This window comes from Sylvia atricapilla, chromosome 23 (genome assembly GCF_009819655.1).
Source record: "Sylvia atricapilla isolate bSylAtr1 chromosome 23, bSylAtr1.pri, whole genome shotgun sequence".
Lineage (NCBI taxonomy): Eukaryota > Metazoa > Chordata > Aves > Passeriformes > Sylviidae > Sylvia > Sylvia atricapilla.
The window spans coordinates 5928325-5951709 of NC_089162.1; the positions used below are offsets into that span (position 1 = coordinate 5928325).

Sequence of the window (23385 nt, forward strand, 5' to 3'; positions counted from 1 at the left end):
ATCATTATCCGGCTATTAGCAGATAGCAGCATTTGAATGCCGTGCATGAGCATCGTTTAAAGTATTCAGAGACGAAAGGTGGCTCTGTGCTCTGCACATTTGCCTTTGTGCCTTTATTCCCCAGGTTTTGTGGGATAACAAACCCCCACTGGCCCAGCTGTGGCCTGGTGGGTGGTTTTAACTGGACACTGAGCTGGGAACAGCTTCATCAGAGGGAAAATAAACCCCATTTGGGATGGAGAGTGGTGAGCGCAGAGCTGCCGGGAGGGAAGGGAATTGTTGGGGTTTGCTGCATGAGCGGGGAAAAGGGAGAATCCTGGTTGTTCCTACAGCCCAGGGGGTGGAAGGGATGGGGAATTCTGGCTGCCTGCGGAGCTCGGCACATCCCCGGCACCCAGGAGATCATCTCCAGCGCACGAGGCGGGATGTGGAAGCGGAGGCGGATGGATGTGGCCGGGCTGTCGCTTCCCAGAGGGGTCTGTCACTGGCAGGGTGACCCGTCCCTGCGCTGCCGGCTTCCCTCGGTGCGGAAGGCGCCGTTCCCGGGCTGGGATGTGTCGGGAATGACAATCCCCGGGCTGGGATGTGCCGGCAGTGCCAATCCCCGGGCTGGGATGTGCCGGGAGTGACAATCCCCGGGCTGGGATGTGCCGGGAGTGACAATCCCCGGGCTGGGATGTGCCGGGAGTGACAATCCCCGGGCTGGGATGTGCCGGAGTGCCAATCCCCGGGATGGGATGTGCCGGAGTGCCAATCCCCGGGATGGGATGTGTCGGGAGTGACAATCCCCGGGATGGGATGTGCCAGCAGTGACAACCCCCGGGTGTCAGCTCCGCTCCGCGATGCTCTGGCTCCCTGCGGTGGCCGACAGCTTCCATCGCCTGGCAGAGCTCCGCAAAGCCGCAGCCTCTCAGGGAGATCCTAAACCAAAAGCAATCCGAATTTGGCACAAAAGCCACGCAAGCTGATACCAGGAGTTTCTCCGTGGGAAGGTTTGGGCACGGGAAGGGGCTGCCCGCCCTGGAGGTGTCCCGCCGGCCCGGCCGTGGCAATCCGAGCGCTGGCAGGGGACAAGGTGCGGCCGGCTCCCGGGGCCGCCTCGGGGCTCTTTCCCACCCGGGATAAACCCGGGATAAACCCGGGATAATCCCGCGGACCCGCGCCGGGAGCCCGCGGCCGGACCTGCCGCTTTCCCGCCAAATCCACGGCTCGTTTGCATAACCCCGCCCATCTCATTCACATGCACCACACCCCCGTCTAATCTGCATAGCCCCGCCCCCTGCGGCATCGCCACGCCCACCCGCGGCATCGCCACGCCCACCCGTGGCCGCCTCAGACGCGTTCCCCCGGCAACGGCGGCGCGGGTTCGAGGCCGGGCCCGGGGGTACCGCTGGCCCCGGTGTCCCCTGCTGTCCCCTGGTGTCCCTGGTGTCCCCTGGTGTCCCCTGCTGTCCCCTGCTGTCCCTGGTGTCCCCTGGTGTCCCTGGTGTCCCCTGGTGTCCCTGGTGTCCCCGGTGTCCCCGGTGTCCCCGGTCATGCTGCGGGACGAGGACACGGAGGCGGATTTCCAGCGCTTCCTGCGCCGCGTGGACGATGTCAGTGAGTGCCGGAGGGGACAGGGGGGGACAGCGGGGACAGGAGGGGACAGGAGGGGACAGGAGGGGACAGGGGGGACAGGGGGGACAGGAGGGGACAGGAGGGACAGCGGGGACAGGAGGGGACAGGAGGGGACAGGAGGGGACAGGGGGGACAGGAGGGGACAGGAGGGGACAGGGGGGACAGGGGGTACAGGGGGGAGAGGAGGGGACGGGGGGGACAGGGGGGACAGGAGGGACAGGAGGGGACAGGAGGGACAGGAGGGGACAGGAGGGGACAGGAGGGACAGGAGGGGACAGGAGGGGACAGGGGGGAGAGGAGGGGACGGGGGGGACAGGGGGGACAGGAGGGGACGGGGGGGACAGGAGGGGACAGGGGAGGACAGGGGGGACAGCCAAAGGAAAGGGAGACCCGGGGGCAAGGAAGGCGAGGGGCTCCTGAAATTCCAGGGAAATCGATCCTGGGAAAAGTTCCTGTTTATTCACAGCGGAATTGACCCTGGGGAAGTTTCTGTTCCTTAAGGTCTTTTCCAACCCAAACCACCCCGGGATTCTGTGACTTTGTGGTCAAAGCCATCCTGGGCAGTGATGTCCTATTCACTTATTCTCATTCACCCTTATTCACTTCAAAGCCGGTGCCACCTGAACTCCTGTGGTTGTATGATTTTATTTGGGTTTTTTCTGTGACTTTTTAGCCAATTTGCTGCAGGGCCTGAGCTCCCCGGACTGGGCCGTGCAGGAAAAAGCCATTGCTGAGACTGAGAAAAGGCTCCGAGAGCAGGGAGGCGGCGGGGAGGAGGAGGAGAGCAGGACCACGGCGAACAGGACACTCATCAACACTTCTGTAAGGGTTTGTCCCTCTGGAGTCAAAGCTGGGAATCAAAACAAATCAAATTCAGCTCTTTGTGCCTCTTTAAAGACACAAAGGGAACTTTCCCAGGAATTTATCGGCGTTTATCAAACCCTCACCGTCCTCTGTTTAAATGTCCAGCTCCACGCTCCGTCTGTGTGTCACTGCGGACATTTCAGACTCTCCCAGATATTCCCTTTGTACCTCCCAGCCAAGTTTTCTGTGCTGCTGTGGCTTCTCCCCACAGTTTCTGTGCTGTGTTTGTGTTCTTGCAGGGCACGGCGAGGCCCGGGGCCGTGGATACAGGTAGGACAGTGCCTGTCACCTCTGTGTGTGTGTCACAGCCCCAAACCCGGGCTGGGGTCCCTGTGTCACCTCTGGGTGTGTGTCACAGCCCCAAACCCGGGCTGGGGTCCCTGTGTCACCCATCTCACAGTGTCACAGCCCCAAACCCGGGCTGGGGTCCCTGTGTCACCCCTCTCACAGTGTCACAGCCCCAAACCCGGGCTGGGGTCCCTGTGTCACCTCTGTGTGTGTGTCACAGCCCCAAACCCGCTGGGGTCCCTGTGTCACCCCTCTCACAGTGTCACAGCCCCAAACCCGGGCTGGGGTCCCTGTGTCACCTCTGGGTGTGTGTCACAGCCCCAAACCCGGGCTGGGGTCCCTGTGTCACCCATCTCACAGTGTCACAGCCCCAAACCCGGGCTGGGGTCCCTGTGTCACCCCTCTCACAGTGTCACAGCCCCAAACCCGGGCTGGGGTCCCTGTGTCACCCCTCTGGGTGTGTCACAGCCCCAAACCCGCTGGGGTCCCTGTGTCACCTCTGGGTGTGTCACAGCCCCAAACCCACTGGGGTCCCTGTGTCACCCCTCTGTGTGTGTGTCACAGCCCCAAACCCGCTGGGGTCCCTGTGTCACCTCTGTGTGTGTGTGTCACAGTCCCAAACCCACTGGGGTCCCTGTGTCACCCCTCTGGGTGTGTCACAGCCCCAAACCCGGGCTGGGGTCCCTGTGTCACCCCTCTGGGTGTGTGTCACAGCCCCAAACCCACTGGGGTCCCTGTGTCACCTCTCTGGGTGTGTCACAGCCCCAAACCCGGGCTGGGGTCCCTGTGTCACCCCTCTCACAGTGTCACAGCCCCAAACCCACCTGGGTCCCTGCAGGACCTGATCCCACTCCAGGCTGACTTCTGCTGGTGGCTTTAACCAGAATTCAGTCGGCTCTAGGGGCACACTCAGGGTTTTCGCAGCTTGGCTGTGTTTTATACAGGTGGGAGCATTGTTCTGTTCTGGCTCCTCATCTGAACATTTTGTATTGTGAATTTCAAAGGAAAAAAAAAAAAACAAAAAAACAAAACAAAACAAAACAAAACAAAATCCCCCCCCCCAAAAAAAACCCAAACAAAAAACAAAAAACAAAACAAAACAAAAAGCACACCTCCAAAAAAACCAACCAAAAAAAACCCCCCAAAACCCCAAACAAACAACAACAACAACAAAAACAAACCCAAACAAAAAAAACCCAAAAAAAACAAAAAAAACCCAAAAAAACAACCCCAAAACTCTCAGGGTTTTTTCCTGAGAGGGAAGAAAGGTTTGTCCCTGGAGAGGAGCTGCAGGCAGGCAGGTGTGCCCGTCCTCAGGGGTGGCATCACCTCTGTCTGTGACACCTTGTTGGCCACCTTCCACTTTCACTGCTGAAACCTGCCCTCGGGATCTGCTTTTATCAAGAAATCACTCAGCAGTACCCTGGGAATTATTGGGTTTTTTTTTCCTCTATTTTAATAATATGCCCCAGGAATTACTGGGGGTTTTTTTTCTCTAATTTAATAATATACCCTAGGAATTATTGGGGGTGTTTTTTCCTTCTGTTTTAATAATATACCCTAGGAATTACTGGGGTTTTTTCCTCTATTTTATTAATATATACTAGGAATTATTGGGGGGTTTTCCTCCATTTTATGATATACCTTAGGAATTATTGGGGTTTTTACTCTATTTTAATAATATACCCCAGGAATTATTGAGGGGTTTTTTTTCTCTATTTTAATAATATACCCCAGGAATTATGGTGGGTTTTTTTTTTCTCTATTTTAATAAAGTTTGCTCTTTTTTTCCCCCCCTAAAACACCACCAACTCTCCTGGCTGAAGACGGTTTCCTGGCAGCTTTGGAAAAGGACGCCAAAGAGCGAGCCCAGAGGAGGAGGAGGAAGGAGCAGCTGGCAAATGGTGACTGCAGGGAGCTGCTGGGGCTGGTGCAGGGAGCTGCTGGGGCTGGTGCAGGGAGCTGCTGGGGCTGGTGCAGGGAGCTGCTGGGGCTGGTGCAGGGAGCTGCTGGGGCTGGTGGCTCCCAAATGCCCCATCAGGGGCTGGGGGCTCGGCCTGGGGCTGTGTGTGTGTCCCCAGCCCCGGGACAGGGGATCCTCAGAGCTGCTCCATCCCGGGGGCTCCAGGGTCTCCTCATGGGGCTGCCGGGCTGGGGGAGGGAGGGATGGGGTGGGCAAAGGGAGTTTGGGGTGGGCAGAGGGAGTTTGGGGTGGAGGGAGGGGGTTTGGGATGGACAGAGGGAGTTTGGGGTGGACAGAGGGAGTTTGGGGTGGACAGAGGGAGTTTGGGATGGGCAGAGGGAGTTTGGGATGGGCAGAGGGGGTTTGGGGTGGGCAGAGGGAGTTTGGGATGGACAGAGGGAGTTTGGGATGGACAGAGGGAGTTTGGGATGGGCAGAGGGAGTTTGGGATGGGCAGAGGGAGTTTGGGGTGGGCAAAGGGAGTTTGGGGTGGAGGAGGGAGTTTGGGATGGACAGGGGGAGTTTGGGATGGGCAGAGGGGGTTTGGGATGGGCAGAGGGAGTTTGGGATGGACAGGGGGAGTTTGGGATGGAGGAGGGAGTTTGGGGTGGGCAAAGGGAGTTTGGGGTGGGCAGAGGGAGTTTGGGATGGACAGGGGGGGTTTGGGATGGAGAGAGGGAGTTTGGGATGGAGAGAGGGGGTTTGGGATGGAGGGAGGGGGTTTGGGATGAAGGGAGGGGGTTTGGGATGAAGAGAAGGAGGCAGTTTGGGATGGAGGAGGCAGTTTGGGATGAAGGGAGGGGGTTTGGAATGGACAGAGGGAGTTTGGGATGAAGGGAAGGAGGCAGTTTGGGATGGAGGAGGCAGTTTGGGATGGAGGAGGCAGTTTGGGATGAAGGGAGGGGGTTTGGAATGGACAGAGGGAGTTTGGGATGAAGGGAAGGAGGCAGTTTGGGATGGAGGAGGCAGTTTGGGATGGAGGGAAGGAGGCAGTTTGGGATGGAGGAGGCAGTTTGGGATGAAGGGAGGCAGTTTGGGATGAAGGGAGGCAGTTTGGGATGGAGGAGGCAGTTTGGGATGGAGGAGGCAGTTTGGGATGAAGGGAGGCAGTTTGGGATGAAGGGAGGCAGTTTGGGATGGAGGAGGCAGTTTGGGATGGAGGAGGCAGTTTGGGATGAAGGGAGGCAGTTTGGGATGGAGGAAGCAGTTTGGGATGGAGGAGGCAGTTTGGGATGGAGGGAAGCAGGCAGTTTGGGATGGAGGAGGGAGTTTGGGATGGAGGAGGCAGTTTGGGATGGAGGAGGCAGTTTGGGATGAAGGGAGGGGGTTTGGGATGAAGAGAAGGAGGCAGTTTGGGATGGAGGAGGCAGTTTGGGATGGAGGGAGGGGGTTTGGGATGAAGAGAAGGAGGCAGTTTGGGATGGAGGAGGCAGTTTGGGATGGAGGAGGCAGTTTGGGATGAAGGGAGGCAGTTTGGGATGAAGGGAGGCAGTTTGGGATGGAGGAGGCAGTTTGGGATGGAGGGAGGGGGTTTGGGATGAAGGGAAGGAGGCAGTTTGGGATGGAGGAGGCAGTTTGGGATGGAGGGAGGGGGTTTGGGATGAAGAGAAGGAGGCAGTTTGGGATGGAGGAGGCAGTTTGGGATGAAGGGAGGCAGTTTGGGATGAAGGGAGGCAGTTTGGGATGGAGGAGGCAGTTTGGGATGGAGGAGGCAGTTTGGGATGAAGGGAAGGAGGCAGTTTGGGATGGAGGAGGCAGTTTGGGATGGAGGGAGGGGGTTTGGGATGAAGGGAAGGAGGCAGTTTGGGATGGAGGAGGCAGTTTGGGATGAAGGGAGGCAGTTTGGGATGAAGGGAGGCAGTTTGGGATGGAGGAGGCAGTTTGGGATGGAGGAGGCAGTTTGGGATGAAGGGAGGCAGTTTGGGATGAAGGGAGGGGGTTTGGGATGAAGGGAAGGAGGCAGTTTGGGATGGAGGAGGCAGTTTGGGATGAAGGGAGGGGGTTTGGGATGGAGGAGGCAGTTTGGGATGGAGGAGGCAGTTTGGGATGGAGGAGGCAGTTTGGGATGAAGGGAGGGGTTGCACTGGCTCAGTTTCCCTCTGAAGAGGAAGGACTGCAGTGGAACCCGGGGATCCCGGCGGGGCTGGAGCCTGCTGGGCTCGGTTTCCCCAGCCCCGTTTGGGGGTTCAGGGAATGGCTGCTCTCAGTCTGTGCCGCTCTGCAGCCCTGAAGGAGCAGGGGAACGAGGCTTTCAGGGCAGGGCGCTTTGCCCTGGCCGTCCAGAGGTACTCGGAGGGGCTGCTGCAGCTCCGGGACAAGCAGGAGCTCTACACAAACAGGGCACAGGTCAGTGCCAGGGCAGGAGCCACTCTGGCTGCTTTTGTGTCTCTGTGCCAGGATAAAACCCCAAAACATTCTTCCCTTGGGCGTGGTGAGCCCCTGCTCCTCCAGGACACATGGGAAAAATCATTCCCATTCCCAGTTTTATTTAAATACTCTGATTTTTTATTATTAATGCTCTTTCAGGAATCCCTTCTGTAACTGTAGAGTGAGATATTTGCTTTGCATTCTCTGTTTGCCCTGTATGCTGTGTGTGTGATTTAAACACTTTATTAATGTAAAAATTTAAATTTTATTATTTAAATATTAAATATTTAAAATATAAAAATTTAAAAATTATTTTAATATTTATTATTATTATTATTATTGTTGTTGTTGTTGTTATTATTAATGCTCTTTCAGGAATCACTTCTATTACAGTGAGATATTTCCTTTGCATTCTCTGTTTGCCTTGTAGGCTCTGTGTGTGTGATTTAAATACTTTATCAATTTAAAAATTTAAATTTTATTATGTAAATATTTACATTTTAAAAAATTAAAAATTTATTTTTTATTTAAAAAAAATAAATTTTATTATTATTATTATAAATGCTCTTTTAGGAATCACTTCTCTAACCACAGAGTGAAATATTTGCTTTGCATTCTCTGTTTGCCTTGTGTGCTCTGTGTGTGTGTGTGTAATTCTATTAAATTGATTCTAAATTAGAAAATCCAGGGAGAAGGCAGACAAGAATGGAAATTACCCGAAAAATCAATCGGCCAGGCCAATCAGCAGCCTAATTTTATTCCTTTTAATTAGTCAGTGTTTGTACAACGACGAGCAGAATTTGTTTGGAGGATTCTGATCCTCCTGGACTTTTTTGGGGGTTTATTTCAGGCCTACCTGAAGCTCCATGAGTATGAGAAAGCCATCAGTGACTGTGAGTGGGCATTAAAGGTAATTCCAGGATTGTCAAGTGAAAAAAAACCTCTAAAATTAGCATTATTTATATAAATCCCCATTTTTTTACTCAAATGGAAAGGAAAATAATCACCTTGTGGAAACGCTGCTCTCCACCCTCACCTCAAGCCCGTGTTTCTTGGGGGCAATAATTCAGCATAAAAACTTTAGACACCTCTAATAAATTGTATAAATACCTTAATCTTTGCTTTGTCAAGTCTGTTGTTAATCAGAAAGCTGGAAAAGTTTCTGAACGGCCGAAGTTTTCTAAACACCTAACTAAAAATGATTTATTTTTTAACTCAGTGCAATAAGAACTGCCTCAAAGCTTATTTCCTGCTGGGGAGAGCTCACCTGGCCCTGCAGCACTTCCCTGAGGTGAGCTGGATGAACTCTGGGGCCATGGGATCAGGTTTTTTTCTCTTTTGGTGGGTGAGAGGGAGAAATTTTCCTGCCGTGCCTCAGTTTCTGTTTTCTCACTGGAACTCTGATTTTTTTTGCTCCTTGGGTTTCACTGGAAATTTTCCTTTTAATTTGCAACAGCAGGAACCAAGAATATTTGACTTTTTGGGCAGTTTTGACATCTGCCTCTCCATCAATTTTGCTTTTCACATTTCTGAAGGACCGTGGCCCCAAAAGCTTTTGGGATCTGGTTGGGATTGATTTAATTTCCCAGTTCCTAGCTGAAAGTGAGAGCCCTTTTCTCCTCCCCTCAAGGCCAGGCAGTGCTATGAGAAGATGCTGCAGATTGATCCCCAGAAGGAAAACCTGGTCAAAGGTAAGAAATCAAATATTTTCCCACTGCTTTTCCTGGCGAAGACAGGACAGAATTCCCCTGCCACTCTTGATTTCCTTGTGATTTTTCCTTGTGATTTTTTTCCCTTGTGCTCTCCCAGAGTGTGTGAGCCAGGCCAGGCTGGAGGAGAAGAGGGTGAGAGATGAGGAGAGAGCAGAGAGGGAGCTCCAGGCTGGGAATGTCACTGCTTTATCCATCCAGGAATTGCTGCAGAGGGTCAGCAGCCCTGGGCAGGACATCCTCTACTACACCGGGGCCATCAGGCTGCTGGCAGAGCTGCTGAACGACTGTGAGTGTTTGCTGCAGAACCTAAAGCATTTTATACAATCAGGCTGATGCTGTAACTGAGCTGCTGAGAGTTCTTACAGATTTGGGTCTCATTCGTTTATAAATATTTGTAGTTTTCTGTTAAAGCATTTTTTAAAATCAGGCTGATGCTGTAACTGAGCTGCTGAGAGCTCTCAGGGATTTGGGTCTCATTCGTTTATAAATATTTCTAGTTTTCTGTTAAAACATTTTATAGAATCAGGCTCTTGCTGTAGCTGAACTGCTGAGAGTCCTTACAGATTTGTGTCTCCTCTGTTTATAAATATTTCTAGTTTTCTGTTAAAGCATTTTTATAGAATCAGGCTCTTGCTGTAGCTGAACTGCTGAGAGCTCTCAGGGATTTGGGTCTCCTTTGTTTGCAAATGTTTGCAGTTTTCTGTTAAAGCCCATTGAGGTACAAAGCCAATTTTGTGTTTCAGCCTTCCTACACAGTCTTTCCCTTGAAGCCAACACCACCAGGCACGGATTAGAGCAATTTTCAGCTTTCAAACCACTCCAGATTCATTCATCCTGGAGTTTTCCCCCCATTTTCAATGATGTTTTCCCCCAGAGCTGCTGCTGCTGCAGTGACCTTTTCTTTTAGCACGGCGCAGGAAGAGCAGGAGCCTGCCACACACCTGAGCTCTTTGTGTCTGCCTCTTCCAGGCACCGGGCAAACGTTCTTCAGGACAAACAATGGCTTCAGTATCCTGAGGAACGAGGCTGTCAGAGGGTGAGAGCTCAGCAGAGGGGGATTCCGGCCCGGGCAAAGGGGGATATTGTTCTCAAGAAACAGAATCACCTCTTGAAACGCGGGTGAACCGATGGGAGGAGGATGCAAGGCCGGATTGTGGTGTGTGAATGGAGGGGCTTGTAGCTGACTGTGACACAGACAGTGCTCCCTTAGATGCAGGGAGGAGAGGTCACTGATGGCTGTTTGTGTCTGCTCTCCGGGGGCAGTTATCCTATCCCTGGTGCTGAGAGCAGAAAAATCCCCAGGATAAAGGCACATCTGAAGGCTCTGGCTGCAGCCCCCGGGGCTGTAGGGAGGTATTTGGGTGTTCAGTGCTGCAGCACTGACACTTGCTGGGGCTCATCCAGGTTTTGGGTGGTGGCTGCAAACACACCTGAGGGATGGAGCTGTGCAGGTTTTCATTCCCTGGATGTTTCCCCGCTGGTTTGATCCATCCTTTGCTGTGCTCACGAGGTGATTTCTCTCCCTCAGGGCTTTCTGTGCAGGGAGCAAAAGCCCCGCTGAGGTGGAGCTCTGCGTTTCCCTTCTCCTCCTGTGGCGAGCTGCCTGTGCTGGCAATGGTAAACGCCTGGAATTCACACTCCTCCCTGCTCATGTGGGGAAATTTGGGGTGTTTCTGGGGCTGGGAATGGGGCAGGGCACAGCCACCCCTCTGCCACAGCACTGCATCCACCCAGAGCTGGTTGTAGCCCGAGGTTTGCAGGTCACAGCAGGGGATGATAATTTTGGCAGGATGGAACTTCCGCTCTCTGAGCATTTCAAATCCACCCAAGGGGTGGGAAGGAAATCCCCTGGGATTTCTGCTGCTCTGAAGATCATACCACTCACACAAATTTCTCTGTTTTAAGCAGTTTTACCTGCGAAAAGCAGAGTTTTATAGAAGAGGAGGCTGAGTTATTTTAGAATTACCAATCTTGGGCAGGTACCTGTCTCTGTTTTTAGGGAATGCCGCCGTGGGTGAGCAGTGGGTGAAGTGACAATGCACAACATCCGTGTCTGTGTTGACTTGTGGGGTTCAGCTGATGCCAAATAAAACATTCACACTGGAAAAAAAAGATAATAAATAAGATGAGTGGCATTTCTCTGAGGTTTTCCCTCTTTTTGCAGAGGAAAATCAGCGTCTGCTCCTGGCCCAGCCCGAGGTGGGTGCCCAGCTGGCAGAGCTGCTCTCCTCTGGCAGCCCCCAGATCCAGAGGGACACCCTGGCCCTCATCTCCCTCTGCTCAGAGAACCAGAGTGGCCGCAGGCTGCTGCTCAGGCAGGACCTCAGCAGGTGAGGACAGCAGGAAAACCTGCAGGGCTGAGAGAAAACCATCTCCTGCAGGGCTGAGAGAAAATCTCCTGCAGGGCTGAGCTCAGTGCTCAGAAATGCCCCAGCTCCAGGGGAACCCACTTAGGGGACACAGTGACACTGAGTTCTGCCCCTTGGGGACACCCCTGGCCTGGGAAAAGTCCCCTAGGGGACACAGTGACACTGAGTTCTGCCCCTTGAGGACACCCCTGGCCTGGGAAAAGTCCCCTAGGGGACACGGTGACACTGAGTTCTGTCCCATGGGGACACCCCTGGCCTGGGAAAAGTTCCCTAGGGGACACGGTGACACTGAGTTCTGCCCCTTGGGGACACCCCTGGCCTGGGAAAAGCACCACTTGGGTGTGTGGGGTACAACCGGAGGAAGTTTTGGCGTCTGAAACAAATAAACACAAATTTATTCCTGTAATTTTGAGTCCCCTCCTTTAAACCTTGTTTAGCCCTGAGGCAAAACTCGCCCTGGTGCCTCTAAAGATTCTCCTGGATCCCAGCTGGGAGTCTGTCCTCACTGAAAAACTGGGGTTTAGGGTTATTTAGTGTTGCCCTGGCTCAGTGCACCATTGGTCCCATTGTCCTGCTGCTTCCTCCCAGAGTGACCCTGAGAAATGTCCATTTGCTGGTTTGGAGGGAAAATGGAGAATTTGTTCATTTTTCCTGGGGAGGAGAGGTTAAAGGAATGAGCCACATCTCAGAGGGTGCTTTAAAAAGGCAGATTTAACTGTGGCTTGAAATGCCAACAACAACAACAAAAACAGAATTTTGATCTTTAATGATTAAACCAAAGCTGACACAAAAATATTGGTTGATCTTTTTTACTATTTTAACACCAGATGGCTGCAGCTTTTGCTGGCATTTGTCAAGAGCACTGATGCAAGGGCTGATGCTGCCATGAACATCTTGTCTGACTTAGCTGGGGAGGAAAGGTAATTTAAATCCTTCATTCATTTCTATAAAGTTGTGCTTGTGTCTGAAATGAGCCAGGCACAGGCTGTTGGCTTTGCTCTGAGCTTCCTGAGGTTTCTAATGCTCTTGTCTTGCCTTTAGCTGTGGTTTTTTAGAGTAAAACTTTGGTTTTTTATCCCCCCACAGGTTCCAAGCCCAGTGTAGGGCCCTGCTTTCCACAGAGGTTTTACCCTTGTTCACCCAGTTGCTGGTAGGGAAGATCTGGTTTTGTATTTCCACTTTATTTTTGTGTGACATGTCCTGAGTCTGCCCTCTGGGTGTAAGAGATTGGCTTTTGTCAGGAAAATGTTCTATTTCTCCATTATTTTGTCCTGCACATCCCCAGTTTAATATCCAGTATAAACTCTGGCCTTGGTTGTGGGTTTCCACTGGTTATTTCACCTTCAGCTTTGAGTTTTGCTCTTCTTGCTGTGACTTCAATCCCCTGTGAACTGTGACATCCGTATTGTCTCACCTTTCACATGAAACTGAAAACAGAATAAAAGTTTTTACAATGCCTCTCAGCTCCCTGGGGTCCATGTTCCTTTCTGTGTTTGCAGGAGTGTGCCAGGCAGGTGAACCAGGCTGCCCTGGCCCGAGGGGTGGCCGTGCTGGGCAGCCTCTGTGCAGATGTTGTCCTGAGGGCACAGCTGGCCCAGAGCAGGGGGTGCTGGCAGGCCTGCCTGCAGCTGCTGGTAAGAGAGGCATTTGGGCAGGAAAATGGTCTTTTTCTCCAAGGTTTTGTCCTGCACGACCCTGGTTTAATATTCAGTATCATATTCAGTGTTCCCAGTGTGTAATAGTCAGTGTTCCAAATATAATTTGGTATTCCCAATACGTAATATTCGGTGTTTCCAGTATGAAATATTCAATATTCCCAGTATATAATATTCAATAATCCCAGTCTAAAATATTCACTATTCCCAGTGTGTAATAGTCAGTACTCCCAGTATAATTAAGTATTCCCAGTGTGTGCTATTCAGTGTTCCCAGTGTGTAATACTCATTATTCCCAGTATATAATATTCAAAAATCCCAGTATATGACACTCAGTAATCCCAGAATATAATATTCAGTATTCCCACTATATAATATTCAGTATTTCCAGTCTGTAATATTCAGTATTCCCAGTAATAATATTCAATATTCCCAATATATAATATTCACTATTCCCAGTATATAACATTCAGTATTCCCAGCCCTCTGCCCTCCCAGCCCTGAGCCCTTTCCCTCCATTTGGGGCTTTGGGGTTTTGGTGTCCCCAAAGCCACCCTCAGCAGTGTCCTTTAAAGGTGTCCCCGTGCAGGTGAGGCTGTGCTCTGAGCACAGGGACTGCGGCTTCAGGGGCTGGGAGGGGAATTTTGTGACATCTCAAACAGCCCCAGTTCCGGGTGTGCAGCTTTGGTACCAAAGACCTGGATCTGTGTCACAAAGGTGTGCTCATCTCTGCTTCCCCCAGGGCTTTTCCTGCCCCTGGGGCTGATTTTCCTGCCCTGGGGCTGATTTTCCTGCCCCTGGGGCTGATTTTCCTGGCCTGGAGCTGATTTTCCTGCCCCTGGGGCTGATTTTCCTGCCCTGGAGCTGATTTTCCTGCCCCTGGGGCTGATTTTCCTGGCCTGGAGCTGCCCAGGAGGGGTCTGTCCTGGCCCTGGGGCTGATTTTCCTGCCCCTGGAGCTGATTTTCCTGCCCCTGGAGCTGATTTTCCTGGCTCTGGGGCTGATTTTCCTGCCCCTGGAGATGATTTTCCTGCCCTGGGGCTGATTTTCCTGCCCCTGGGGCTGATTTTCCTGCCCCTGGGGCTGATTTTCCTGCCCTCCCACAGGCTGGCAGCTCCGATGGCAGCAGCCCTGGGTACCAGCAGTGTGTGTTTGCAGTGCTGGGGCTGATGATGAACATGCTGCTTGAATCCAACAGCACCATCCAGGTAAGGCAACATCTGGGGGTCTCAAAAATGTGATGGTGTTGTTATTTTTAAGGGTAGTTGGCAATTTAAGTGGGCTGAAAAGTGACAACAATGACAGGACTTTCTCCTCTGCCACCACCTTCAATATATGAACAGTTAGGAGGAAAAAAACCAGTGTAAAGTGCATAAATTCTCTTTCCATGGTGGTACAAATGTTTTGTTTGGAATCACTCTCCAGTTGTGCCGTGTTCTGAGATCCTGATTTTCCCCTGAGTTCCCCTAAGTTTTTGGTAATTTTCCCCTGAGTTTTCCCTGAGTTTTCCCTGATTTTCCCCTGAGTTTTCCCTGAGTTTTCCCTGTGTTTCCCAGGACTTTGCTGTTCCCATCAGTGGCAGGTGCCTGGCCCTGCTCAACCATCAGGATGGAAAGATTGTCACAGTAAGTCACCAACCAAAGCTGGGTTTGTCTCTCCTGAGCTCTTCAGAGCAAACTTCTGCCTTGGGCAGGAGCCTTTGAAGCCTAAAACATTCCTAAGAGCAGTAAAGAAATAACAGACCACTTTTATATTCATTTTTATATGGCTTGATGCAAGAGGTTTCCATGAAATCTGCTCAATAGAAGCTCTTACAAACCATTTCAGTATGAAACCATTCCAAAAATAAAGGAGCAAGAGCAGTTTGGGTGTTCAGCAGCTATTTCTCTTTGCAGTGGGAATTACAGCTGTGCTCCTGGGGCTGGGGTGGGATCCAGGGAGAGCAGCTCCTGCAGGCAGGGGAGATGTGGGCTCTGAGGCCCTGCCCTGAGCTGTTTCTGTCCTCTCAGTGCCAGCTGGTGTCTGCCAGGGATTTGTATTTTTATTTTTTAATGGCTGAACACCCAGGGAATTGTGCTCATCTCTCTCACTGTGCTCAGTTCCCCAGAAAAGACCAAAAAAAAAAAATAAGTCACATCCTAAAGGTGTTCCTCGTTAGACTCTGTGATTCTGAGAGTGCCTTAATTCCTGTGAATTTCCCCTTTTAGTGCTTTAATTACTTCAGTCTCACTCTGCAAGAAACAAAATAATTCAGCTGCCTGGACCAATAAATGTTTGGTTTTGCTTCTCTCTCCTTTTCCCCTCGTTTACAGAGAGCCACTGGGGTGCTGAGCCGTGCCCTGCCAGCGTCTCCCTCGGCTGTGGAGGAAGTGGTGCAAGCAGGAGTGGTGAAGAAAATGCTCAAATTCTTGAAAGTAAACCCAACTTTCCTTATTTCTGCCTGCATTGTCCCCCTGAGCAAATCCAACTCCCCTGTGTTTATCCTCCTGTCCCTGGAGGATGTGTCTGCATTGTGGCAGAGCTCCCAGGCTTCGTTTTAATTGTTTTTTTTAATTCTTATTTTAATTTTTGCTGCATATCTGTGTCCAGCAGGTGTGGATTGTGCAGCTCAAGTTAGTCTAGGAAAAAAAAAAAAAAACCTCTGTGGCACTGGGCTCTTGTCAAGGGGAGTTGGTTTGGAAAAGGATTGGGCTGCAGAGATGCAGGGAATTGTGTGTGCTCGTGGCTGGCAGGAATCCAGCGAGGTTTATGTGATCCTAAATGCCCTGTGAAGGTTTTGATGTGGGATTTGGGCTCAGGCTGGCCCCCAGGCTGTTGTGGGGCACCGTGGGGCTGAGCTGTGTTTGTTTTCCCCCTGCTTTAACCCCCCAGGCTGGGGGACACCTCACGTCCAGCTACGCCATCAAGACCCTTTCCATCTGCACCAAGAGCAGCAGGAGAGCTCAGGAGGAGCTGCTGAGGTGGGATAAAAGTGAGTGGAATCCCTGCTCTCCAGGGGTTTTGGTGGTGTCCTCCATGGGGATATTGGCCTGGCACTAAAAGCAGCTGGAGCTGGAGGCACAGGGATGGTTTAGGGTGGTTTTGGGCTGTTTCTGATCTGGTGTGCTGCTTGGGTTGCTTCAAAGCCCAGCCCCAGTCAATGCCAATGGAGCCACAGCACAGAATGCTGAGGTTTTACTGGAGTGGCTGAAGCTGTCCAGAAGCTGTTGGTGCCTGCAGCTCACCCTGCAGCCCCAGGATTTCCTCTCGTGAAAAAACCCCTCAGGGCACCACCTCCCCTCTGTGCAGCCCAGCCTCCTGTCACTGTCACCTGCAGACACTGACCAGCAGCAGCACTTCACCCTCCTCCTCTGCGCCAAAACTCTGAGTATTCCCCTGGGAGAAGTCACTAATTCTGATTTGGGCAGCTCTAATTTGGTTTGCCAGAGGAGAGCTCCCAGGTGAGAGCCGTGGCTGGATTTATCTGCCCAGTGCTCAGTGACCTCTGACTGTTCAGGGTTCTGTGGCTGAGGTGCTGCTGCTGCTTTCAGGTGTCAGAGCCAAAACTCTGCTGTCCTTAGAGGCAGCTCCCAGATGAGCTGAGCTGCTCTGGCAGCTCTGGATGTACAGAAACCTTTTTTTTTTTTTTTTTTTTTTTTTTAATGTTCCTTTTCCCAGCTGTTCTTTCCACAGCAGCATTTCTAGTTTGGGGTATTTAAGGTGGCACATTGAGCTCTTTGTGAGGGAGACATCTGGGCAGGAGGAGCTGTGACAGCCTCCTGGGTGCTGGAATTGCCATGAAATCCCAGAATCCCAGAATCAACCCCAGAATCAACCCCAGAATCAACCCCAGAATCAATCCCAGAATCAACCCCAGAATCAATCCCAGAATCAATCCCAGAATCAACCCCAGAATCAATCCCAGAATCAATCCCAGAATCAACCCCAGAATCAATCCCAGAATCAATCCCAGAATCAACCCCAGAATCAATCCCAGAATCAATCCCAGAATCAACCCCAGAATCAATCCCAGAATCAATCCCAGAATCAATCCCAGAATCAATCCCAGAATCAACCCCAGAATCAATCCCAGAATCCCAGAATCAATCACAGAATCAGTCCCAGAATCAATCACAGAATTAATCACAGAATCAATCACAGAATCAATCCCAGAATCCCAGAATCAATCCCAGAATCCCCAGGTTGGAGGAGACCTACAAGACCATCGAGTCCAGCCCAGCCCTGACACCTCAACTAAACCCTGGCCCCACATCCAGTCTGTCCTTAAACACATCCAGGGCTGGTGACTCCACCACCTGTGGACCATTCCAGTACTTTATCACTCTTTCCATGAAAAACTTCTCCCTGACATCCAACCCAATCCTTTTGCTCCGCCAGGTTTTTTAGGGAAGCAGCAGCTGCAGGCAGCAGGAGCAGCTCTGGGTGTGTCTAACCGAGATTCTCTGAGGTGTTTTGTGCCTGAGGTGGTTTGGTTTTCTGAAATGCTTTTCCCAGGGGATTTTCTGTAAACAGGAGAAATGTTTTTGTAACTGTATCTTTCCTTTTCCTATTCATTCCTTTTTCCTGCTTTGCCATTAATTCCTGTTTTCCTATTTTCCTATTCATTCCTGTTTTCCTATTCATTCCTTTCCCCAGGAGGGACTTCTCGATGTCCCTCTGCTCTGACCAATGGCAGTGAAGAGGTTTGTCTCTGTGTCACCAATCACATTGGGCTGTGTGAAATGGTATAAAAGGGAGACACATCCCGAAAATCAAGGAGTCATTTTCAGCCCTCTGAAGTCGGAGTCTGCGTCACTGAGGTGTCAGACAGCCCCAACCAACAGCCCCAATTCCCCTCCTGCCAGGGTTCCAGGTGCTGCTGAAGCTGCTGGAGGCTGAGGACGAGCTGACCGTGGGGAATGCAGCTTTCTGCCTGAGCCAGTGTCTGCAGCTGCCCGGGGCAGCCTCATCCCTGCTGGGCTCCAGCGTGGTGCTGCTGCTGCTCCGGAGGGCGGCCGGGGACAGCCCCAGAGCCTCGGTGCAGCACAACTCTGCCATCGCCCTGGGCAGGCTGTGCCTGGCCGAGCCGAGGTACGGCCCCCAGCACCTGCTTGGTTCGTCCTTTCTTGTTATTCGGGGATGATCCCTGAAAAACCGGCCAGTGTGAGTTGAGTAAGGACCAAAATCTCCCTTTTTATTTCTCTGTTTTTGTTATTTGGTGATGAACCCTGAAAAACCGACCAGTATGAGTTAAGTGAGGACCACAAACTTCCTTTTTTATTTCTATTTTTTGTTATTTGGTGATGATTCCTGAAAAACCAACCAGTGTGAGTCAAGTAAGGCCCACAAACTTCCTTATTTATTTCTCTTTTTTGTTATTTGGGGATGATCCCTGACAAACCAACTAGTGTGAGTCAAGTGAGGATCCCAAACTTCCTTTTTTATTTCTCTTTTTTGTTGTTCGGTCATAATCCCTGAAAAACTGACCAGTGTGAGTCAAGTGAGGACCCAAATCTCCTTTTTTTTTTCTCCTTTTTTGTTATTTGGGGATGATCCCTGAAAAACTGACCAGTGTGAGTCAAGTGAGGACCAAAATCTCCTTTTTTATTTCTCCTTTTTTGTTATTTGGGGATGATCCCTGAAAAACCGACCAGTGTAAATCCAATCTAGAATTATTAGATTAATTTAGAGAATTACTCCATGAATTCGAATTCCTTCCTCCAACCTGAATTCCCTCTGGTGATCCTGTCCCCAAACCCTGCTGCAGGGCTCTGAGGTGTCACTTCTGTCCCCACACCTTCCCAGGAGTAAATTTACAGAACAGAAATGATGCTGGGAGTTTGTAGATCCCAAAGGAGCAGCAGAGAAATCATCAGCCCTGAGATTTGCCTGAAACAGCAGAGACAGGAGGGAAACTCCTTCTGTTCTTAGTTCTGTTAATCTGAAATGCCACCTCTTTTATTGTATTCAATAGATCACATATAAAATGATATCTTTAATTATTTTATAATAAATAATTAATGCATTTCTCAATATAAAATATAGAATATTTCTATATAAATGTGTAATGGTTAATATTTATACAATATAAAATAATTGTAGTGTTTATATGTTAAATATATTTAATGTATAGTTTATTTAATTATTCTTCAATATTATAATGAATATAAGGTGAGAATATTATTTATAAGAATATTATTCATAAGAATATTATTTATAAGAATACTATTTATAAGATAAATAATATCATTTATAAGAATATTATTTATTTGCCTTTCTGAGGGCAATAACAACCTGGAAACTCCGTGTTTAGACCATCTGTATTAACTCTTTGCTATTCTTCTCACCCAGAAACTCTGTTTTATGGGGAATTCTTTGAATACAGCATTAAACCCCTCTGAAAGTTTGATTTGATTTTCAATCCCCCGTTGTCTCTGCAGGCACATTCAGCAGCTGAGGAGGCTCAATGGCTTGGCCATCCTCAACTCCTGCATGAAACATCTGCCCAGCAGCTGAGCTCCTCAGGAGCCTCCTGCCAATGCCCTTCATCTCTCTGGCTGTTCACTTTTCTTGGCTTTAATAAAGTTAATTCGAAGCTGTTCAGTTTTCTTGGCTTTAATAAAATTAATTCGAAGCTGTTCAGGTTTTTTGTTTGTTTTTTTGGTTGGTTTTTTTTTTTTTTTTTTTTGAGTGGTTTTGGTGCCCGGCAGAAGCCAGTGAAATAATATTTCAGGAGGAAGGAGTTGATTTATTATCTCTGCTAAAATGCCACCTTGCATCAGGCTGCCTTTGCTTTAATAACTGACTTAAATTTAATAAATGGCCATAAATACAGCATAGCTTTTTTTTTTTTTTTTTTTTTTTTTTTTCTCTCCTTGGTTTGAATGCAGGAAACAGACGAATTTATTACATTTCTGTGAAGAATAAGCACAGGCCTGTGCAGTTGGACTATAAAATGGAGCTCTGCAGGTGCCCCCTTTGACACCTGGGGGGAACTTTTGTCTCCTCAGAGCAGAGGCTGACAAATTATCCAGCAGCTCTTTTTCCAGGCAGCAAAAGCAGAGGAAGGGGATTCTCTTGGGGTGGGCAAGGTGCAGTGGAGGCTCTCAGTGGGATCATCTGGGCGGGGTTTGGGGTCACACCTGCCCAGACAGGTGACAATTCCCGCCTGGAGGGGTCAGGTGCTGTGACAGCGCCAGGAATTTTCCTTCCCCCTGCCCTTGGCTGTGCCAGGGGGGTGAGGGCTGGGCTCTGCCAGCCCCTCGGGGTGGGATATGAGCAGAGGCAGGAGCACTGGGAGAGGAGTTCAAACCTCATTTATTGTTGTTCTTCAGTCCCATGGCAGATGAGAACATCTTCACTGCAGACACCAGGAGTTTGGGGCCAGTGGCCACAGGACCACGAGTCACAAAGTGTTTTAAAGGTTTATTCACCAATAATCTCCTAATACACTACAATCCACTGCCCCACAGAGTGTTTTAATTCCACACCAGCGGCTAACTGGTGTGTGAAATATTTCATAATCATTTAACTGTGTCACACGCCCTGCCCCAATGTTTTTTTATCCAATCCTATAGTGACATACAATCCTACAGAACTGCACCTGAAAACTTCCCATTACCTCTATACCTACTGCTGTGTCTGAACTCTAACACCTTAAAAGAGACCTTAAAAGATGTGCTTCAACCTAAGCTCCAAACCCACATTTTGGCTCATGGGCTCGACATTTGGGGGCCTTTCCCGAGGTCGCAGGTGGAAGGAGCCCTGAAATCTCTGCTGTGTTTGGGCTCGTCTCCCTGCACGAGGCTTGGAGAATTTTCTGTGCCTGAGTTTCCCAGCCTTTCCCCGCTGGATTCCTGCAGCCTGGAGAATTGTTTTGTTGTTGTTGTTCCCTCCCTTGGCCGTCCCTTCTGTCATTGGGCCCTTATCTGCCTCTGCTCAGGTGTCCTCTGTGTGCCCAGGGTGTCCTCTGTGTGCTCAGGTGTCCTCTGTGTGCCCAGGGTGTCCTCTGTGTGCTCAGGTGTCCTCTGTGTGCCCAGGGTGTCCTCTGTGTGCCCAGGATGTGCCCTGCTGTCCCCTCAGAGGTGCTGTCTGCACCTTTGGCTCGGTGTTTATGTGCCTGGCACTGAGAGGTTCCTGCTGGCTGCTGCTTGCTGCCTGCATGGGAACATTTACAGCTTTTGGAGGGGGTTTGGTGGCTAAAAAAATCAAAAAATGTGTGGCTGTGATGGTGCCTGAGGAGCCCCTGGGCTTTTGGGAAGGTTTGAGTTCTGTGAGTGTTTCACTGTGGTTCCCATTCGTCCCCCGGGATGGGGGCTGAGCCCTGAGGAGGTTTTTATTGGAAAAAAAAAAAAAAAAAAAAAAAAAAAAAAAAAAAAAAAAAAAAAAAAAAAAAAAATTGGAATTATTGAATAGTTCCCTTAAAAAGCATCACCCAGTGCAGATCTCCAGGGCTGAGCAGAACCCAAAGTGAGCTCAGGGCATTGCACAAAATCCCCCCTCCAGGGGGCTGACCACCTCCTGGACTAAAGACTGCCTCCTAATTCCCAGTGTGACCCCAGCAGTCCCCTCACGTCCTCCTGGGGAGGCTGCAGAGGGCCAGGAGGTGTCCCCAAAAACACCCCCAGAGCCCTGAGCCTGCCAGGAGGCGCTCCCAGCCCTGCCCCGGCTCTGTTCCCCTCCTCTGGGGTCATCCAAGCCCCTCTAAGTGCTCCCCCAACCCTCCAGGGAGTGTTTAACTCTTCCCCCAAGGCTGCACAAGCCTCACTGCCACATTTCCCACCTTTTGGGCTCAAAATCCTCCTGACCACCCTCCGTCCTTTTGTTAAAAACCGATGGGTTCCAATTGGCGCAGGGTTTTTGGGGATTTTTTTGATTTTTTTTTTTCCCTGGGGCAGGTTATTGGCTGGTGCGTGCCCGAAGCTCTTATAAAGTAACCCAATCTCTGCCCTTCGGAGCCAGCAGCAAATGCCCATCGCTGGGAGGCAGCAGCGGCTCCTCTGGGAGCTGCTCCCAGGCGGGATATTCCCTTCTTGGATGGTTCAGCAGCTGCTCCACGAGATGCTGGAAAAATTCCCCATCCTGGTCCTGCTGGCAGCCGGGCTGTTGGGTTTGTCAGGTGAGTGATGGGCTTTGCTCTGGGCTGGAAAATCGTGGCTTTTTTTGCCTCTTTTGCCCTGTTCTCGGGCAGCTCTGGGCTGAGGGAGCAGCTTCTCCCTGTTTGTGCGGGGTTTGGGGGGAATTATTTCATTTGTCCCCTCAGCAGGACATTGCCGTGCTGCTCAGTGCCCAAAGAGGGGGGAATAAATTAAAAATCCCGTTTCCTCAGGGCTCCCAGGCAGCGCTGAGGGTCAGCACTTTGGGAAGGGCTGTCCTGTCATTTCTATTAAATACATCAATATCGCTGCAGCGTGGGCTCATGCCGGGTTTGTGCTGCCCCAGCCCAGCTCCCGGGGCTGCTCTCACTCTCCTCTGGGCTCCAGCCTCGCCTTTCCCCCTGGCTGGAGCCCGGAGCATCCCTGGGAGGGCACAGATCCCACTGGGCTGCTCCTCAAAGGATCAGCTTGGGAAGCGGCAATGAATTTTCCAGCTAATCATTGCTTTTTTCTTCTTTTTGTGAAGCTGCTAAACCTCTGCTTGGCCTCTGTCAAAACCCGCAGTTTAAATGCATAACGCTTCAGCTTATAGATCCTTGTCTTTCCTAAGGAAAAACGCTTAAAGGTTTTTTTGGGAGGGGGAGGAAAACACGTTTCAATCCGTGGTTTGGGAAGTGTTGTTTGGAACACCAACCTTCTGATGTGAAGATAGGAAAAAAGTAAAACGCGTGGAGAAAAGAATAAGCTTTCCAAGCGAGGGGCAGCCTCTCTCAGTGGCAGAGTGGCTGCTTTGGGGTTGAGAAGGTGCTGAGTTCCCTCTGCCCTGTGCCCAAACAAACCTGCCAGGGAACTCTGCAGGGAGCAGGGAGCAGGGAGCAGGGAGCAGGGAGCAGGGAGCAGGGAGCTCCTGCTGGCACTGGGCGGCTGGAGCAGGGCTAAAGGACAGGGCTGGGAGCTCCTTTGGGTTTATTTTAACCCTCTGGAGGAGCTCCCAGCCTGTCCTTGGCCTGTCCCTGGGAAAGGGATGGAGATCCAGGGCTCCTCCCTGGCTGCTCCCAGCCTCGGGGCCTGCACGTGGGGCTGGAGGGCGGCAGCAGGGGTGGGATGGGAATGGGGATGGGGATGGGAATGGGGATGGGAATGAGGATGGGAATGGGAATGGGAATGGGAATGGGAATGGGAATGGGAATGGGGATGAGGATGGGAATGGGAATGGGAATAGGAATGGGGATAGGAATGGGAATGGGATGGGGATGGGGATGGGGATGGGATGGGGATGGGGATGGGGATGGGGATGGGGATGGGGATGGGGATGGGGATGGAATGGAATGGGAATGGGAATGGGAATGGGAATGGGAATGGGAGTGGGGAGTGTTGGAATGGTGATGGGAATGGGGATGAGGAGAGTGGGGATGGGAGAGGGAATGGGGATGGAGATGGGACTGGGAATGGGATTGGGACTGAGAATGAGAATGGG

The 23385-nt window shown here is 50.9% G+C and overlaps 1 protein-coding gene across 1 annotated transcript; it reads left to right on the forward strand.

Annotated features, from left to right (window-relative positions):
- Positions 1-1515: 1515 nt before the first annotated feature.
- On the forward strand, positions 1516-19330 carry TTC12 (tetratricopeptide repeat domain 12). Its single transcript, XM_066334698.1, has 21 exons — positions 1516-1599; positions 2291-2439; positions 2721-2751; positions 4596-4673; positions 6956-7077; positions 7949-8008; positions 8318-8389; positions 8729-8789; positions 8908-9096; positions 9780-9846; positions 10339-10427; positions 10975-11140; positions 12007-12099; positions 12266-12329; positions 12679-12813; positions 13941-14042; positions 14391-14459; positions 15147-15248; positions 15706-15805; positions 17679-17904; positions 19254-19330. The coding sequence occupies exons 1-21, from the start codon at positions 1536-1538 to the stop codon at positions 19327-19329; spliced, it is 2115 nt and encodes a 704-aa protein (XP_066190795.1). The 5' UTR covers positions 1516-1535; the 3' UTR covers position 19330.
- Positions 19331-23385: the final 4055 nt, after the last annotated feature.

What these genes read in the sequence shown, in the direction of transcription:
- TTC12 (XM_066334698.1), top strand. Translation starts at nt 1,536, where the DNA reads ATGCTGCGGGACGAGGACACGGAGGCGGATTTCCAGCGCTTCCTGCGC. An exon ending in CCTTGTTCACCCAGTTGCTG is followed by an intron (nt 12,330 to 12,678) that starts GTAGGGAAGATC and finishes CTGTGTTTGCAG; the next exon opens with GAGTGTGCCAGGCAGGTGAA. An exon ending in AAATGCTCAAATTCTTGAAA is followed by an intron (nt 15,249 to 15,705) that starts GTAAACCCAACT and finishes TTAACCCCCCAG; the next exon opens with GCTGGGGGACACCTCACGTC.